The sequence below is a fragment of the Salvelinus alpinus genome, chromosome 6 (genome assembly GCF_045679555.1).
Source record: "Salvelinus alpinus chromosome 6, SLU_Salpinus.1, whole genome shotgun sequence".
NCBI lineage: Eukaryota > Metazoa > Chordata > Actinopteri > Salmoniformes > Salmonidae > Salvelinus > Salvelinus alpinus.
This window is the reverse complement of record NC_092091.1, coordinates 16369624-16388898: the sequence shown is the minus strand read 5'-3', so window position 1 is coordinate 16388898 and position 19275 is coordinate 16369624. Positions and strand designations below refer to the sequence as shown.

The window sequence follows — 19275 nt, the reverse complement described above, 5'->3', positions numbered from 1 at the left end:
TTTGAGTTCTCTTTGTGTATCAGAATGACAAAATATAAATAATATACATTTTGAATGATTTCCTTAAGACAATTTATTTGAAAAGTTTGTCACTGTACAGTAGGCTACTCTACTACAGGGAGTAAAGCAGTAAATCAACAGACAGACCATTACACACATCTTCCGAAGACTTTCTTACTCTCTGTTTCTGTTTCCTTCTATTTATTTTGTGTCTTCAAAAGAAACAAAGATGTGTCATATAGTTACAGTACTGGTTGTAATGGGTATCAATCAATATGTGGTTGACAGTAAGACATTACAGGACAGTAGTCAGTCACATCATACAAACACAGCCAAATGATCTAATTATCTCCCTGAAACATCTTCTTCCTGCCGTCCATACCAGCCTTGTCGTCAATGTTCTTACGCCAGTCACCAACGTCACGCAATTCCTTATCCTGTGATGGTAGAAAGGGTGAGAAGACAATGAAGTGTAGAATATCAAGGCCTAAAGTTCGTTCAACATTGACAATATCTCCCGATGCGATATCCAACCTAATGGACCCACCTCTTTCTTCTCATCTTTCTTCACTTGTTTCAGGTTGGATCTCAAATCCATGGTCACCTTGTGCTTGGAGCCCAGCAGAGCCTGGAGCATAGCATCAGCAGACATACGCACTTTCTTCAGAGCTGGCTTCTTGAACTTGCCCCTCAGGTCAACTATTTTTATGTTTAGGTCTAAAACCTAGTGGGTGGAATTTTGGAACAGGAAAATCAGTGTTTCAGGTGGGCTCAACAAAGGAACTGTATACATATAAAATATATTTATCATATACCATATATACTGTTATATATATATATTGTATATACAGTGCCTTCAGAAAGTATTCACACCCCTTGACTTTTTCAAAATGTTATTTTGTTACAGCCTGAATTTAACATTCATAAACTTTTTTTACACACCATACCCCATAATGTCAAAGTGGAATTCTTTTTTCGAAATTTTTTCAAGTCAATTAGAAAATGAAAAGCTAAAATGTCTCGAGTCAATAAGTATTCAACCCCTTGGTTATGGCAAGCCTTAACAAGTCACATAATAAGTTGCATGGACTCACTCTGTGTGCAGTAATAGTGTTTAATATGATTTGTGAATGACTACCTCATCTCTATAGCCCTCTGTCGAGCAGTGAATATCAAACACAAATTCAGCCACAAAGACCCTTTCAAGACCCTGGGAGATTGATTCACCTTTCAAGACCCAGCAGGACAATAACCTAAAACACAAAGCCAAATCAATACTGGAGTTGCTTACCAAGAAGACAGTGAATATTACTGAGTGGTCGAGTTACAGTTTAGACTTAAATCTACATTAAAATCAATGGCAAAACCTGAAAATGGTTGTCTAGCAATGATCAACTAATTTGACAGAGAATGAAGAATTTTGAAAATAATAATAGGCAAATGTTTCACAATACAGGTGTGGAAAGCTCTTAGAGAATTATCCAGAAAGACTCACAGCTGTCATCACAGCCAAAGGTGATTTTACTCAGAGATGTCTCTGTATTTCATTTTTAATACATTTGCAAAAATATCTAAAAACATGTTTTCAATTTGTCATTGTGGGGTATTGTGTGTAGATAGGTGAGAATCAAAATCTATTTAATCCATTTTTAATTCAAGCTGTAACACAACAAAATGTGTAATAAGTCTTTCTGAAGGCACTGTATATTTATATTGAAACATTAAAAAACGGAACAGACAAGACAGTTGCTTACCTCATTGCAAACCATGATCACTTTATATTCTAAGTTGTATCTCTCCTCATCAATCACATTAATTTTGTCGTACATCTTTTTGCAAAGCTCCTAATGAAAGAATGCAACAAAGGAAAATGTAACTGTCTTCATACAATACCTATTTTTATGCTTGAACTTAGTACAGCTGATCCGGATAGAAGCACAATTCATACAACACACTGTATCAAGCAGGTATGATATGTTTTCATAATGTCTGTCTTTGAATATCTGAATATCATACCGTCAAATCATCCTTGGAGTGGGACATCTCCAGAGGAGGGCAGTTCTCTTCCATGTATCTCTCCCTCTCTTTAACTTTCTCTAATGCTTCAGCTTCAAGCCAATCCTTAGCAAGTGCCAGCATACAACTCTGGAGACAAATTATGACAGTTGACAGATAATTGACCTATATCTCCCTTTGTTTTACTACTTTTTAAAAGTATGTTATATTATGATTTTTATACATTATTACATGTTTTATTCTACGTAAAACATTAAAATGGCTGTGTGGGATTCCTTACCTTCAGAGTGTGCTTACGGCTTGAGGACACGTTGCCTTTCTTGCTATTGGACCAAGGAAAGAAAGTCAGGTTAAGTACAACTACCTAAACACTTGAAACACAACATGTAGACAAAGTATTGGCCTATACTTACTCAGCCATCTTGGCTGTTTTGTGTCTTCACTTCCTAGAAATGCAAAACAACAGTAAACATGAATGATGTACTCATAATAGCAAACATTATACCAACAATACTGGTATATCCTCAGCTATACCAATTACAAAACTACACCAGTAGGATTACTGATACTATTATATAGGATAAGGTACATGGAGAATGCTAGACCGGTCAATACAAAAAAGTAGTCAAAGCATGAAAAAAGTATATATTTTTTAAGCACATTGAATAAGAGGCTATTTCTAATTTGTGTTATTAAGTCTGTCCCTTTTTACAATTATCCCTGTTCAGCCCTACTTCCAACGGGGGCCATGGCATGCAGCTATGATTTACAACGCTCTTCTTACTTGCTTTTGTAATTGAGACAAGTGATAAGAATACATTCCGAATTCCTTAAACTCAGTCGACTCCAAATCTTTGGTCTGGGCTCTGGGTATCGTTTCCCTGGAGACGGGGAAGTTATCTTGTGTTGAGGAGATCTAAATTGGGCCCAGATCTTGTCTAAAATGGCTCTGTGTTATTGTAGGCTTGTCTCTGAGAGGTCACAGTAACCCAACACCGCAGCTGGTGGTGCCAGCCCTGCCACCAGCCCTGCCATTGCCTTCTAGAACATCCCTTAGATGACCAAGACGTTAGGCCTTGTCTCAAAAATAACTGCTGCTGCTCCATCAGGTCAGTTCATTGTACTCACTCAACTGTCTCCATTCTCCATGATTAATTACACTGAATATACACTACCGTTCAAATGTTTGGGGTCACTTGGAAATGTCCTTGTTTTTGAAAGAAAAGCAAATTTCCATTAAAAAAACATAAAATTCATCAGAAATAACGTGTAGACATTGATAATGTTGTAAATGACTATTGTAGCTGGAAACAGCTAATTTCTTCATGGAATAGCTACATAGGCGTACAGAGCCCCATTATCAGCAACCATCACTCCTGTGTTCTAATGGCACGTTGTGTTAGCTAATCCAAGTTTATCATTTTAAAAGGATAATTGATCGTTGGAAAACCCTTTTGCAATTATGTTAGCACAGCTGAAAACTGTTGTTCTGATTAAAGAAGCAATAAAACTGGCCTTCTTTAGACTAGTTGAGTATCTGGACCATCGGCATTTGTGGGTTCGATTACAGGCTCAAAATCGGCAGAAACAAAGCACTTTCTTCTGAAACTCGTCAGTCTATGCTTGTTCTGAGAAATGAAGGCTATTCCATGTGAGAAATTGCCAAGAAGCTGAAGATCTCGTACAACGCAGTGTACTACTCCCTTCACAGAACAGCGCAAACTGGCTCTAACCAGAATAGAAAGAGGAGTGGGAGGCCCCGGTGCACTTTCCATTCTGCGTAGAGCCAGTGTGCACTGTTCTGTGAAGGGAGTAGTACACAGCTTTTCTTTCAAAAACAAGGACATTTCTAAGTGACCCCAAACTTTAGAACGATAGTGTATGTATTATAAAAATGTGTTTCTTAGCATATCTCTTTTTCTATCCGGGGTGATTATTGTTCAGATTCAAATTCAGATTAGTTTATTGTGCAATTAACCAAAGCCATGAATGTCCAATAATACTGTTTAAAGCAGTACCGTTCTGAAAAACTCTCGTCCTTCATACTTGCAGAAGAGAGGGAACTTCACAGAGCTGCACATTACTTTTAAAATGTTTAATTGAAATAGTATCACTCCAGCTTCAATAAGCTCAACTAAACAGGCATAGATGTATTTACAGTACAGCAACTCTTGTGAGCTGACATGCAGGGATAGAAATTATGGTTGACGATGGCTAGAACTTTTCACACCGGGTTAGTTGAAAATGTACCCAACTAGCCCGCCGGCTAGTGAAATGTTGTCTTTTCAAACATCACATAGCACAGATTTTGGACCGGGTCTAGTAAAGATGTCAGTCTATTGTAGATGTAGAAAATAATACAAATAATTTGACTATTTTCTACACTGTAGAATAATAGTGACGACATCAAACCTATGAAATAACACATATGGAATCATACAGTAACGAAAAAAGTGTTAAACAAATCAAAATATATTTTATAATTGAGATTCTTCAAAGTAGCCACCCTTTGCCTTGATGACAGCTTTGCACACTCTTGGCATTCTCTCAACCAGCTTCATGAGGAATACATTTCAATTAACAGGTGTGCCTAGTTGAAAGTTAAATAGTGGAATTTATTTCCTTCTTAATGCATTTGAACCAAACAGTTGTGTTTTGATAAGTTATAGGTGATATACAGAAGATAGCCTATTTGGTAAAAGACCAAGTCCATATTATGGCAAGAACAGCTCAAATAAGCAAAGAGAAACGACAGTCCATCATTATTTTAAGAAATTAAGGTCAGTCATTACTGAACATTTCAAGAACTTTGAAAGTCTCTTCAAGTGCAGTTGCAAAAACCAGCAAGCTCTATGATGAAACTAGCTCTCATGAGGACTGCCACAGGAAAGGAAGACCCAGAGTTACCTCTGCTGAAGAGGATACGTTCATTAGAGTTAACTGCACCTCAGATTGCATCCCAAATAAATGCTTCACAGAGTTCAAGTAACAGACACATCTCAACATCAACTGTTCAGAGGAGACTGCGTGAATCAGGCATTCATGGTCTAATTGCTGCAAAGAAACCACTACTAAAGGACACCAATAATAAGAAGAGACTTGCTTGGGCCAAGAAACACGAGCAATGGACATTAGACCGGTGGAATCTGTCCTTTGGTCTGATCAGTCCAAATTTGAGATTTTTGCCTTCAACCGCCGTGTCTTTCTGAGACGCAGAGTAGGTGAACGGATGATCTGTGTGGCTCCCACCGTGAAGCATGGAGGAGGAGGTGGGATGGTGTGGGTGTGCTTTGCTGGTGACACTTATTTAGAATTCAAGGCACACTTAACCAGCATGGCTACCACGGCATTCTGCAGCGATATGCCATCCCATCTGGTTTGCGTTTAGTGAGACTATCATTTGTTTTTCCACAGGACAATGACCCAACACACATCCAGGCTGTGTAAGGGCTATTTGACCAAGAAGGAGAGTGATGGAGTGCTGCATCAGATGACCTGGCCTCCACAGTCACCCCACCTCAACCTAATTGAGATGGTTTGGGATGAGCTGGACCGCAGAGTGAAGGATAAGCAGACAACAAGTGCTTAGCATATGTGGGAACTCCTTCCAGACTGTTGGAAAAGCATTCCAGGTGAAGCTGGTTGAGAGAATGCCAAGAGTGTGCAAAGCTGTCATCAAGGCAAAGGGTGGCTACTTTGAAGAATCTAAAATATAACATATATTTTGATATGTTTAACACTTTTTTGGTTACTACATGATTCCATATGTGTTATTTCATAGTTTTGATGTCTTCACTATTATTATACAATGTAAATAGTCTAAATAAATAAAAACACTTGAATGAGTAGGTGTGTCCAAACTTTTCACTGGTACTGTATATATATATACATATATATATATATATATATATATATGTTTATGTTTTTATATATATATATATATATATTTATATATATATTTGTCCAGATTGCCAATTAGGTGATGTATCAGAGATGTCTATAACGTTGTAACAGGCTGTGTAGGTATGTCTAAAATATGGTGTTGAGAGGAAGGAAAACATTTGACGATCGCTTTCAGATTTATGTCTTGTGGTGGTGTACCATTTCTACATGTCACATCATCAGTCCATTTACATCTATCATTTACCACCCCATAGATAATTATACGGTCTGCTTACTAAAACACATTCAATACACTACTGGTACCTGAGAACATTTTCTTATGCAAATACTACTATTGAAAGTTTACAAATTAAGATACACCGACAAAATAAATCATGAAATACTGTACAAAACAAAAAAAATATCTATAAAATGTATTGAAATAAACCAAGTAATTGAGTAATTGAGTTATGATTTTGAAAACTTTGTTGTCAGTATTTTTCGAATTATATATCATTTGAGTCATTTAAACATTAGTGACAGAGATTAAATATATTTGAATAAGAATAAGATGTCATGTAGAAAGAGCAGTACTACATAAAGCAACAATCCAAACGCATCAGTTTATGACTACAGGAAAGACATTTAACACTCTTGGACTAGAGCCAACAATAACAACCAAATACAAATGAATAATTAGCTACAGTGCAATACAATTGCAATACACAATACAATTCCCATTCATTTCACAAACTAAAATGCATTTCACATGCTAAAATCTTTATAAAACAATCTTATTTTCCTCAACCAACAGCCAAGTATTGACATTAAATAGGCATATCACTATAATTCTGCAATTTCTCATTAATAAGTTAGCGCAAAGACCACAATGCTTCTGTATATCATAGCTAGAAAAATGTAGTTTCTCCGAAAACTAAAACCTGAGTAAAATCTTAATAAATCTTCTCTCCTTCAGATAGTGTCTAACTAGTTAGAAGTACAGAACAGACAGAGAGGGACATACTGTAAGCGTTGGTTCTCACCTCGGGAATAAAGAGAGCAGCACAGGCTTGTTAAGGGATCCCCAACTGACTGACTGATCGCAGGCAGCTCAAGTGTTAAGAAGGTATATATTGCATTTTCTGATCCCTCGCTATAATCCTCCATTTCTCTTTATGGAAGCGGATTACAGACCAAACCAATGGGCTGACAAGGTCATGAAATACAGTACGGTGTTTCCCTGTTCCTTCCCCTCCCCCAGCGGCTCTAGTATAAATAACACGTCCTTCAAGATGGTTGTTCTTATTTCATCATCTTTTATTTAGCATATGCCATCACCCATAAGGAGCATGCATGGCCAGTACTCAGAACTTTAAAGGCCACTCACACCAACAGTAATAGAGAATGCTATAATTCACACATTATCAGAAGGCCAGACGTGCAACTGGCACCCATGATGTTTATCGTAAAAGGATGCCAAACTATTGAACTGGTCGTACCTCGGAGGCATCATGTGTCTGAGATTTATGTCCGTGGCTTCTGAGGCGCCCAAAGGACCTGATGACAGTTCTGTCACTTTCAGATCTCCCACTGAAAGACAAGTAAGATGGACAAGGATGGTTCATGGATATCTTTTTCTCTACTAACTCCATTTTTCACTGTGGATGAAAGAATGAAACTGGAAACATCTTGAGTGCTACTTGAAACCATCCATCAATGCTACCTAATTACTAACATTTATAATCAGTTCTCACATATTTAATCAATTAACAGAGCCATGGCCAGGCACTAGGCCTGCCTCGCGGCTCGCCTCACTTACCCCACTTCCCAAGAAGAGTTCTTCTCCTCTTCACTCACACCCTCCACAGCTGCACCACCTGACAACATCTCTTTATATCCAATAAGTGGTTACCCAGGCAACAACCAATAGTGCTCTGCTTGTTTCTTAACTACTGTTTACTATCAACTGATACTGTACCTCTAGCAAACCAGAACATACAATTAGCCAAACTTCTACCGACTGGGCACACACTGGTTGAATCAACAATGTTTCAATGAAATTACCAACGTGGAATAGACGTTGAATTGACGTCCATGCCCAGTGGGTAAGGTCAGAATGTGCTATTACTGAGGGTTTAATATGGTCAGGTCACATTATATCTGTCAGTCAGGTTGTAAATCACTGGCTGGCAATTCCTCTAGAGGACTTGTGAATATGATTCTAGAGTGATAGACATTGGTGGCACTTCACTCCATATCACGTGATAACACTGTGCCTATCATACTGCACAGTCTAGTCAGGCTGTGTACTGTAAGGCAATTGAGCAACCATCACTCCTGATGTAACAACAGATGTTACATCAGGAAAAACAAAAGAAGATAAAAACTGGCAGAAAATATGTTTGTCATATATATTTGAACTAACAAACATAACACATGTTCTAGACTAGAGGTACATTTAGACAAGACAGAGACAAAACATAGATCTGATCACACAGGTACAAGAAATTGTGGCAATCTGAAAAGCATTTATTAACGCAAGTTTCTGTTCCACTCGAAACATTTAATTGTCCTTTCGTTTTACAGACACATACACTGGTTCAAATGATACCATAGTGCTCAATAAGAGAAATGTTCAAACAAGTGAGAGTTTTGTGTTGCTTTGCGGGATCTATACAGGGAAATGATAGACTAAATTAACCCTCGGACTCAAACATCTTCTTCCTCCCGTCCATTCCGGACTTGTCTTCAATGTTCTGACGCCAGTCTCCAACATTACGCAGTTCCTTATCCTGCAATAGCAACATAGTCAAAGGTTCAGGGTTAAAAATTCAGTAAATTATAACCTTGAGATATTTGAGTGTTGAAGCCAAACAACATGTCGTCAAGTCTATTCGTCACCTCTATTCCAAGGTGGCTTAGCAGTTCAGACGTCTTTTTCTGTTCCGTATTGTTCGTGTCCTGTATATATATATATTTACACCTTTCTTCGCATATCTTTTATCTATTTTATTATCCAAGAACTCAACTACAAAAGCTTTCCTGCAAAAGCTTTCCTGCAACCCGCTTCACCAATTACAAAAGTATTACTTACCTCAATCTGAAAATCCATCGTGGAAGCTAGCCAGGGGCTAATTCAGAAGATAGCATGAAAGCTTAACCAGAAGCTACTCCGATAGCTAGCCAGAAGCTAATCTGTAGCTGCCCCGAAATTAGCCGGTTTGCTGGCTAGCGTTGGTGTTTCAGCTGCCCACGTTTAGTGGTCATCAGCTATTCCTTTAGCTCGATAATCTACCGGCACTTTTGTGCAACGCGACTCGGACCGGAGCATTCCGGGACTCTTTTTTTTTTCTCTCAGTTTCCCCGGATTCCAGCCGCAGGCTCTGGACACTTGTACCTTGATTTCGCAGCTAGCTAGCTGCAAACCGTGTGACTATTGGCTTACGTCGACCCCGGAGCAAACTCTAATCATTCTGGAGCTAGCCAGCTGAGGAGTTCCATCACCACCCGGACCCGTTTCTTTTGTTGCTGCTGCAGATACGGAACCCCACCGGGCCTTCACGACTGACTGCCGCGACTGACTGCCGACGTTATCTGCCCGAGGGATTTATCCAACTGGCACCTCCGTCCCGACGTTACCTGAACGCTCATCTGAGGCCCGCTAATTCGTTAGCTGTCTTATCGGCTGCTATTTGAACAAGTATATTGGACAACTATTATTATTATTATTATTTATTTATTTTATTTTTTCCTTGGGTCACTATATCTATTTTGCCAATTTGGATTGATCCCCTCTACCACACGGAACCCCACTACACGGAACCCCACTAACCTACCGACGGAAACGCACGAGGTATCTACAAACAGACCTCCATCCTATGCTGCTACCGATAGCCATATACCCGGCCAGCTGTCTGGATCGCCACGACCCCAACCAACCTCTACTCACTGGACCCTTATTGATCACTCGATTAGCATGCCTCTCCTTAATGTAAATATGCCTTGTCCATTGCTGTTCTGGTTAGTGTTTATTGGCTTATTTCACTGTAGAGACTCTAGCCCTGCTCTCTATACCATATCCAACCTCTCAGTTCCACCACCCACATATGCGATGACATCACCTGGTTTCAATGATGTTTCTAGAGACAATATCTCTCTCATCATCACTCAATACCTAGGTTTACCTCCACTGTATTCACATCCTACCATACCTTTGTCTGTACATTATTCCTTTAAACTATTTTATCGCCCCCAGAAACCTCCTTTTACTCTCTGCTCTTGTAGCTCTAGGCGACCAATTCTCATAGCTTTTAGCCGTACCCTTATCCTACTCCTCCTCTGTTCCTCTGGTGATGTAGAGGTGAATCCAGGCCCTGCAGTACCTGGCTCCACTCCTATTCCCCAGGCGCTCTCTTTTGATGACTTCTGTAACCGTAATAGCCTTGGCTTCATGCATGTTAACATTAGAAGCCTCCTCCCTAAGTTTGTTTTGTTCACTGCTTTAGCACACTCTGCCAACCCGGATGTTTTAGCCGTGTCTGAATCCTGGCTTAGAAAGACCACCAAAAATTCAGACATTTTCATCCCCAATTACAAGATTTTCAGACAAGATAGAACGGCCAAAGGGGGCGGTGTTGCAATCTACTGCAAAGACTGCCTGCAGAGTTCTGTTATACTATCCAGGTCTGTTCCCAAACAATTTGAACTTCTACTTTTAAAAATCCACCTCTCTAAAAACAAGTCTCTCACCGTTGCCGCCTGCTATAGACCACCCTCTGCCCCCAGCTGTGCTCTGGACACTATATGTGAACTGATTGCCCCCCATCTATCTTCAGAGCTCGTGCTGCTAGGCGACCTAAATTTGAACATGCTCAACACCCCAGCCACCCTACAATCTAAGCTTGATGCCCTCAATCTCACACAAATTATAAATGAACCTACCAGGTACCACCCCAATTCCGTAAACACGGGTACCCTCATAGATATCATCCTAACAAACTTGCCCTCCAAATACACCTCTGCTGTTTTCAACCAAGATCTCAGCGATCACTGCCTCATTGCCTGCATCCGTAATGGGTCAGCGGTCAAACGACCTCCACTCATCACTGTCAAACGCTCCCTGAAACACTTCAGCGAGCAGGCCTTTCTAATCGACCTGGCCGGGGTATCCTGGAAGGATATTGATCTCATCCCGTCAGTAGAGGATGCCTGGTCATTTTTTAAAAATGCCTTCCTCACCATCTTGAATAAGCATGCCCCATTCAAGAAATTTAGAACCAGGAACAGATATAGCCCTTGGTTCTCTCCTGACCTGACTGCCCTTAACCAACAGAAAAACATCCTATGGCGTTCTGCATTAGCATCGAACAGCCCCCGTGATATGCAACTTTTCAGGGAAGCCAGAAACCAATATACACAGGCAGTTAGAACAGCCAAGGCTAGCTATTTCAAGCAGAAATTTGCTTCCTGCAACACAAATTCAAAAAAGTTCTGGGACACCGTAAAGTCCATGGAGAATAAGAACACCTCCTCCCAGCTTCCAACCGCTCTGAAGATAGGAAACACTGTCACCACCGACAAATCCACTATAATCGAGAATTTCAATAAGCATTTTTCTACGGCTGGCCATGCTTTCCACCTGGCTACCCCCACCCCGGACAACAGCACTGCCCTCCCCTCTGCTACTCGCCCAAGCCTTCCCCATTTCTCTTTCTCCCAAATACAGTCAGCTGATGTTCTAAATGAGCTGCAAAATCTGGACCCTTACAAATCAGCCGGGCTAGATAATCTGGACCCTTTCTTTCTAAAACTATCTGCTGAAATTGTTGCCACCCCTATTACTAGCCTCTTCAACCTCTCTTTCGTGTCGTCTGAGATCCCCAAAGATTGGAAAGCAGCTGCGGTTATCCCCCTCTTCAAAGGGGGGGACACCCTTGACCCTAACTGCTACAGACCTATATCTATCCTACCCTGCCTTTCTAAGGTCTTCGAAAGCCAAGTCAACAAACAGATTACCGACCATTTCGAATCCCACCACACCTTCTCCGCAATGCAATCTGGTTTCAGAGCTGGTCATGGGTGCACCTCAGCCACGCTCAAGGTCATAAACGATATCGTAACCGCCATCGATAGGAAACAATACTGTGCAGCCGTATTCATTGACCTGGCCAAGGCCTTTGACTCTGTCAATCACCACATCCTCATTGGCAGACTCGACAGCCTTGGTTTCTCTAATGATTGCCTCGCCTGGTTCACCAACTACTTCTCTGATCGAGTTCAGTGTGTCAAATCGGAGGGTCTGTTGTCCGGGCCTCTGGCAGTCTCTATGGGGGTGCCACAGGGTTCAATTCTTGGACCGACTCTCTTCTCTGTTTACATCAATGATGTCGCTCTTGCTGCTGGTGATTCTCTGATCCACCTCTACGCAGACGACACTATTCTGTATACTTCTGGCCCTTCTTTTGACACTGTGTTAACAACCCTCCAGGCGAGCTTCAATGCCATACAACTCTCCTTCCGTGGCCTCCAACTGCTCTTAAATACAAGTAAAACCAAATGCATGCTCTTCAACCGATCGCTGCCTGCTCCTGCCCGCCTGTCCAACATCACTACTTTGGACGGCTCTGACTTAGAATATGTGGACACCTACAAATACCTAGGTGTCTGGTTAGACTGCAAACTCTCCTTCCAGACTCACATCAAACATCTCCAATCCAAAGTCAAATCTAGAATTGGCTTCCTATTCCGCAACAAAGCATCCTTTACTCATGCTGCCAAACATACCCTTGTAAAACTGACCATCCTACCAATCCTCGACTTCGGTGATGTCATTTACAAAATAGCCTCCAAAACCCTACTCAATAAATTGGATGCAGTCTATCACAGTGCCATCCGTTTTGTCACCAAAGCCCCATATACTACCCACCACTGCGACCTGTACACTCTCGTTGGCTGGCCCTCGCTTCATACTCGTCGCCAAACCCACTGGTTCCAGGTCATCTACAAGACCCTGCTAGGTAAAGTCCCCCCTTATCTCAGCTCGCTGGTCACCATAGCAGCACCTACCTGTAGCACGCGCTCCAGCAGGTATATCTCTCTAGTCACCCCCAAAACCAATTCTTCCTTTGGACGCCTCTCCTTCCAGTTCTCTGCTGCCAATGACTGGAACGAACTACAAAAATCTCTGAAACTGGAAACACCTATCTCCCTCACTAGCTTTAAGCACCAGCTGTCAGAGCAGCTCATAGATTACTGCACCTGTATATAACCCATCTACAATTTAGCCCAAACAACTACCTCTTTACCTACTGTATTTATTTATTAATTTATTTTGCTCCTTTGCACCCCTTTATTTCTGTCTCTACTTTGCACTTTCTTCCACCGCAAACCAACCATTCCATTGTTTTTTTAGTTTTTATTTTACGTGCTGTGTTGTACTCACTTCGCCTCCATGGCCTTTTATATTTTTATTTATTTATACATATATTTGTTTGCCTTCACCTCCCTTATCTCACCTCACTTGCTCACATTGTATATAGACTTATTTATTTTTTTTATTTTTTTTTTTCACTGTATTATTGACTATATGTTGTTTTACTCCATGTGTAACTATGTGTTGTTGTATGTGTCGAACTGCTTTGCTTTATCTTGGCCAGGTCGCAATTGTAAATGAGAACGTGTTCTCAATTTGCCTACCTGGTTAAATAAAGGTTAAATAAAAAAATAAATAAAAAAGTCGGAGTGGAGCAGTTGTTTGGCAGAAGTTGTATAGCTGTAGATGACCCATGAACCCAATGCTATGAAAATATATCTGACCCTGTATCAGTGGTTTGGCAACTCTATACAACATCAAATCAAACAGCCTTATTACATGGGTGCGCTCTGCTGAGCTTATCTATGTGTGAACTAATTTCAGTATGATGAACCTCTTAGTGTAGATTAACAAGGCCTCAGGTTGGACAATAACAATGTCTGCCAATGGCTAATCTCGGACACTCAGAACAAAAATCTTGTGAAATTGATGCTTGATTAAGTCCTACAAATGTACTTTGTACTAATGAGACTCGTGAAGTCTCTACCCCTCTAAACAGAATCTCTCAGCCAGTTTTGTACAAGTCTATGGGCCAAATGTCCCCTCCCCTTCTGAAATTTGAAATATGCGAGCACCTGCGAAATTGTGATTTGTCCAAATGATCAGTGATGAAAAATTTGAGTCTTGCAACAAAGTTGCACCATTTATGTTACGCGCATCTATCCACGAGAGATTACCCAAAGTGACATCTCTACAATATTCTGTTATCTTACTGAACAGTTACCCACCTCCTCTTTGACCTCCTTCTTTACTTGTTTCAGGTTGGATCTCAGATCCATAGACACCTTGTGCTTGGAGCCCAGCAGAGCCTGGAGCATAGCATCAGCAGACATACGCACTTTCCTCAAAGTTGGCTTCTTGAACTTGCCCTTCAAGTCAATAACTTTAATGTTCAAATCTTCAATCTGACCAATGGAAGAAGAGGAGAACAACAACATTGATCTAACTGGCACCACATAATTACTCATGGAATGCATTCCAAGTTTTAGTAGGTGTGAGGTAAAGTGAATACAGTATACCTCCTTAGTGGCTTTGTTCACTTTGCTCTCCAGGTCATATCTCTCCTCATCTATCACGTCAATCTTATGATGCAGCTCTTTCAAGAACTCCTGAGGTGATATCAACAAAAATCAAGCATTAATAATAATAATCATCATCATCATCATTATACTAATAAAACAAATATATACTACCATCACTACTACTGCTGCTACTACTATTGCAACTACTATTGCTACTACTGCTAGTATTACTGCTACTACTACTACTACTACTACTACTGCTACTAGTACTACTGCTACTACTGCTTCTGCTACTACTGCTGCTGCTGGTACTACTACTATTACTACTACTGCAACTACTATTACTACTACTACTGCTACTACTACTGCAGTACTTCTGCTACTTCTATTAGTGCTACTACTACTGCTACTGGTACTATGACTACTACAACTAATACTACTACTACTATTCATAATAATAATCATAATAACAATAGTGAACACTTTATTCAATACATTTGAATACAGTAACTAATTATGTAATCATCTTATATATGAAGGCATATATTTTACATTGATTTGGGGTTTGACCAAATTTTGATTGTTGAGTTTGATTGATTTGATTGATTGTTTGTTTGGTTTACCTGTAACTGTTGAGTACCCCCTGGCAGGGACAGGGGAGGGCAGTTCTCCGCCATCCATCTTATTCTCTCCTGCTCATTCTCCTTTGCCTCGTCTTCCAGTAAGCCTTTAGCGATGGAGAGCATCAAGCTCTGGGAGACAATGAGGCGTGCAGGTTACACGTATGAAAAGCTCAGCCATACCAGAATTGGGACATTTCGTGTAAAACAGGAACCTTGAGATATTGTATACTTGTGTTCCCCTCAATTCTCCTTGTATTGATAGTTGTTGACAAGTATCAAATTAAGATCAGATATTTGAAAGTGTTTACCTTTAGGTAATGCCGCCGACTCGAAGACATCTTTTTCCTGAAGAGATAAAATTATGAAAAGGTGAGAGAAAATATCATGTTCATTTTCATGTATTACACATCCACATCCAAAAATATGAGATGCGATCAATGTATAAGTTACTCACTCCGACATCTTGCCGTTTGTTTGATTTCACACCCTGTGAAAAAAAGAGGTCATTATTTCATATACATTTCAAACTAATTCAAAGCAATACAATTACTGCACTGCCAATCGCCTGTCATATCAGCTAAATATTTTCTTAAGGCTGCAAAAATTTGTCAGATTTACAAATTGCAAGTGGAAAACATATTTATTTTTATGTGTACTTTCTGTTATCAACTGCATGGCTTTGTTTTACAGTGGCAAAGAATAAGAATACAATTCACAACTATGTAAATTTATGTGATATATACTGTAACTACAATGGTCAAATGTCCTAACTTTTGACATGTTCTAATGTTGAGTATGTTGATTATCAAACTATCAAATTGTTGATGTATTTTCAATTTCTTTTTCAGACGAACATTGATGGAATTTAGGTGGAGATAATTAGATATTATTTTGTTCACCTAATCTAAACAGATGTACCAATTAATCTCTCCAGGAATCTCTCAAGGAGGATCAATCAGAAGTCATGCTGAGTTTAATCACCATGGAAGTTCCTTATACAGGGCAGTCATGCATAATTGTTCCACTGAGGGGAAACACTATAGCCTCCCAACACAAGTGAGGGCTGAGGGGAAACACTATAGCCCACCCAACACAAGTGAGGGCTGAGGGGAAACACTATAGCCCCCCAACACAAGTGAGGGCCATTTGGCCCTGGAAAAGCAGCAGGGTCTAAATTAGTCTAAGAATATGAAGGCCAGCTGTTCTCCTTGAGTAGCTCCATAATGGAAGGCTGGGAGATTATCAACAACCTGATACCACCTCTGTTGATGCCCAGCCTACCCTCTAGAATATCCCTGAGATGGCAGAGATGTTACACCATCACATCTGAAATAAGGGCTCACCTGCCTGGAAAAGTCCACTTGATCCAGCACTTCAATAGAGCTTTGACTGTTTAAAGGGGCAATCGGGGATTCAAACATTAATAAAGTGGCCACCCTAACACTGTTTTGGTAAACAGTGGTAGGATGGGGCTGGAGAAATGTAATCACTTTCAAATTCAAAAACAGCTATATATCTTTAATTTAAAAGTAAAAAAAAATGGATGTACCAATCACAGATTGCCCTTTTATGGTTAGAAGACCTGTCAAACACCAAAATAAAAGCCTCTGGATAAATCTGCTGAACCTAAATCTCTTGTAAAAAAATTATTTTAAATTGATAATCCCAGTGCTTTCATAAAGGATGAGATGTGGCTTTGAATCTGTATCTTTGGCAGATAGTACCATGGACACTGACTATCCTCAGTAAAAAAAAAAACACAGTGTTAAATTGAACACCTTCTTAGTCATTATACGTGGCCCACCAAAATAGTGTTAAACTAACACTTTTCAAAGTGTTGATAAACTAACACCTCAAGAGTTTAGGGTCTCTAACACTATGGGTATTGCAAATTCCAACTTAAATTAACACTTTATAACAGTTGATGCTTTCTCAGCGTTAGGGAATTAGCACCTGTGGTGTTACAGTAACTGGGTTTTGGGTGTTGTTTTAACACTGTAGGCAGGGTGTATAGTCTTATTTGCATATGTGTTTCCCAGCGTGCCTTTCGAGTACATTTTAGAGGTACCACCCATGACTATGTTTGCTAGTGACATTTCTGTTAAATCTCTGATTGCAAAGGAAGTTAGAGGGTTACTTGTTATCATATTTCCTAACAAGCTTTGTTCCAGGTTGATTGTTAGAAATAGTTTGTTTTAATATCTGTGTCTGCATGCACAGTGATTTTTTTATCTTAAACTATATCAAAGTTAAATGACTTACATTTTCTAAACTAATCCAATCTGTAAAGGGTTGGACTTATTGCACCCGTTACTGAGATGGTAATTCCAGTTTACATGGTTTAGGTAGTGTTGTTTGTCAAGTCGTTCACCATAGCAATCATTCTGAATAAAGGTTGTGAGTGATAAAATTGTCAAATTGTTGGATTTCCTCCATCTGGCTGGATTCTGATAGGAATTACTAATCACTTCACAAACCAGTGTATTGTAAGACTTGCAGGTCTGATGTGCAAAGATTTTCATACCACAATGTCGAGGATAACTAGGCATAACTAAAGGCCTTATGAAATGTATAATATATGGTCATAAAGGGTTTACTTTAAATGTAAACACATTCACTTAGGAGGTCATTTCAGGGCTAAATGTTATTGAATGCAACTACCATGTCTCTGTCACTTACAAACACAGTCATGGGTAGGTATCGTTTACATTCAATTGAAATCAGTAGTTTATGTGTCGGGGGCTAGGGTCAGCCTGTTTTATCTGGAGTATTTCTCCGGAGTATTTCTCCTTATACGGAGTGTCCTGTGTGAATTTAAGTATGCTCTCTCTAATTCTTTCTTTCGCTCTCTCGGAGGACCTGAGCCCTAGGACCATGCCTCAGGACTACCTGGCCTGATGACTCCTTGCTGTCCCCTGGCCGTGCTGCTGCTCCAGTTTCAACTGTTCTGCCTGCGGCTATGGAACCGTGACCTGTTCACCGGATGTGCTAGCTGTCCCAGACCTGCTGTTTTCTTGGGCCGTTCTGTTATAATCTCCACCCGGCACAGCCAGAAGAGGACTGGCCACCCCTCATAGCCTGGTTGCTCTCTAGGTTTCTTCCTAGGTTCTGGCCTTTCTAGGGAGTTTTTCACTGTGAGTGTTAAATTCTGATCTAAAATTTGATGTGTAATGCCACACTTCATTAAACATTTATATAAAATGTAGGATTACCTTCAACACACAAAGAAAGACATGTTTAGAAACCCTATCAATCACTTCATCACATTACCCAACTGATATTACCTCAGTGATAACCTGGTATAATTCTCTACGATCTACTTTATTATCCAATTCGGCAACCTGCGTTAGCTTCTTTATGCCTTCCCATCTCCACAACCAACATAACATCCTCCGGGTTTGAGATTATATTCCAGCCAAATCCTCATCTGTGTTATATAGTGAAAAATTGTTTGCGTTGACACCAAGATAAACACTGGGGGTATCACATTTCACATTCATCAGTTAAAGGTGTCTAGTAATGTCAAACAGCCCACATAAACAGCATCTAGGTCTAGAACAACCTAGATTGTCCTCGTGTAATGTAGAAAGGGCTGGATAATGTCTCCTTCACAAATGTTTGCATTGTACTTCCATAAAAACCTACACTAATCTTCAATGGATTGACAATATCTCATTGAAACTGCATGAAACCAGGCAAAATGCTTTAATAGGCAACACCCACCACAGAAACCACCACATCCAAACAAAGAAGCAATAAGTCCCAAAGCCTTAAAATAGAACCCGTACATAAACTGGCACAAACTCATTTGAAACCAGATGGACCACTGAATAAATCCAAACAATTCACCAATAGCACAGAGCAGTCAAGCTATAGCCGGCTGAAAGAAGAGCAGTTCTCACCTAGGAGCTGAGCAGGAAGAGGAGCGCGACAGATTTTGGAGGAAGGATGGGTGAGACCGGCTAGTGGCTACAGCAGCAGATGGAATCATAAGATGGTATATATTGCAATTCCCAATGGCCAAGGAAATCCCATCTTTCTGTTTATGGAAGTAGATTCATCCACAGACCAATAGGCAAGCACCTGAAATACTATATCTGACTCCCACCTCCTCCGTTATAAATAACCTTACTCTGATGAT

The 19275-nt window shown here is 40.1% G+C and overlaps 2 protein-coding genes across 6 annotated transcripts; both read right to left on the bottom strand.

Moving 5' to 3' along the window:
- Positions 1-55: 55 nt before the first annotated feature.
- Positions 56-7981, bottom strand: LOC139578236 (troponin I, fast skeletal muscle-like). Of its 4 annotated transcripts, XM_071405578.1 has the most exons (8): positions 7718-7981; positions 7398-7488; positions 2430-2462; positions 2297-2339; positions 2017-2145; positions 1755-1844; positions 548-724; positions 56-437 (listed from the first exon to the last, which is right to left on the bottom strand). In XM_071405578.1, the coding sequence occupies exons 3-8, from the start codon at positions 2435-2437 to the stop codon at positions 342-344; spliced, it is 543 nt and encodes a 180-aa protein (XP_071261679.1). In that variant the 5' UTR covers positions 2438-2462; positions 7398-7488; positions 7718-7981; the 3' UTR covers positions 56-341. The 4 variants fall into 4 exon arrangements, with proteins under 4 accessions (XP_071261679.1, XP_071261678.1, XP_071261680.1 ...); XM_071405577.1 differs by having other exon boundaries at positions 7398-7981; XM_071405579.1 differs by lacking the exons at positions 7398-7488; positions 7718-7981 and adding an exon at positions 6923-7180.
- A 425-nt stretch (positions 7982-8406) lies between these two features.
- Positions 8407-19197, bottom strand: tnni2a.1 (troponin I type 2a (skeletal, fast), tandem duplicate 1). 2 transcript variants are annotated; one of them, XM_071405580.1, is made up of 7 exons: positions 19037-19197; positions 15589-15621; positions 15443-15479; positions 15135-15263; positions 14509-14598; positions 14218-14394; positions 8407-8690 (listed from the first exon to the last, which is right to left on the bottom strand). In XM_071405580.1, exons 2-7 carry the CDS (start codon positions 15594-15596, stop codon positions 8595-8597), a joined length of 537 nt encoding a protein of 178 aa, XP_071261681.1. In that variant the 5' UTR covers positions 15597-15621; positions 19037-19197; the 3' UTR covers positions 8407-8594. The 2 variants fall into 2 exon arrangements, with proteins under 2 accessions (XP_071261681.1, XP_071261682.1); XM_071405581.1 differs by having other exon boundaries at positions 8407-8684; positions 19037-19115.
- Between the last annotated feature and the right edge of the window lie 78 nt (positions 19198-19275).

What these genes read in the sequence shown, in the direction of transcription:
- LOC139578236 (XM_071405577.1), bottom strand. An exon ending in ACTCCAAGGATGATTTGACG is followed by an intron (nt 1,845 to 2,016) that starts GTATGATATTCA and finishes TTCTTTCATTAG; the next exon opens with GAGCTTTGCAAAAAGATGTA. An exon ending in TGATCATGGTTTGCAATGAG is followed by an intron (nt 725 to 1,754) that starts GTAAGCAACTGT and finishes TCCACCCACTAG; the next exon opens with GTTTTAGACCTAAACATAAA.
- tnni2a.1 (XM_071405580.1), bottom strand. An exon ending in GGGGTACTCAACAGTTACAG is followed by an intron (nt 14,599 to 15,134) that starts GTAAACCAAACA and finishes ATATCACCTCAG; the next exon opens with GAGTTCTTGAAAGAGCTGCA. An exon ending in TGAACAAAGCCACTAAGGAG is followed by an intron (nt 14,395 to 14,508) that starts GTATACTGTATT and finishes TCCATTGGTCAG; the next exon opens with ATTGAAGATTTGAACATTAA.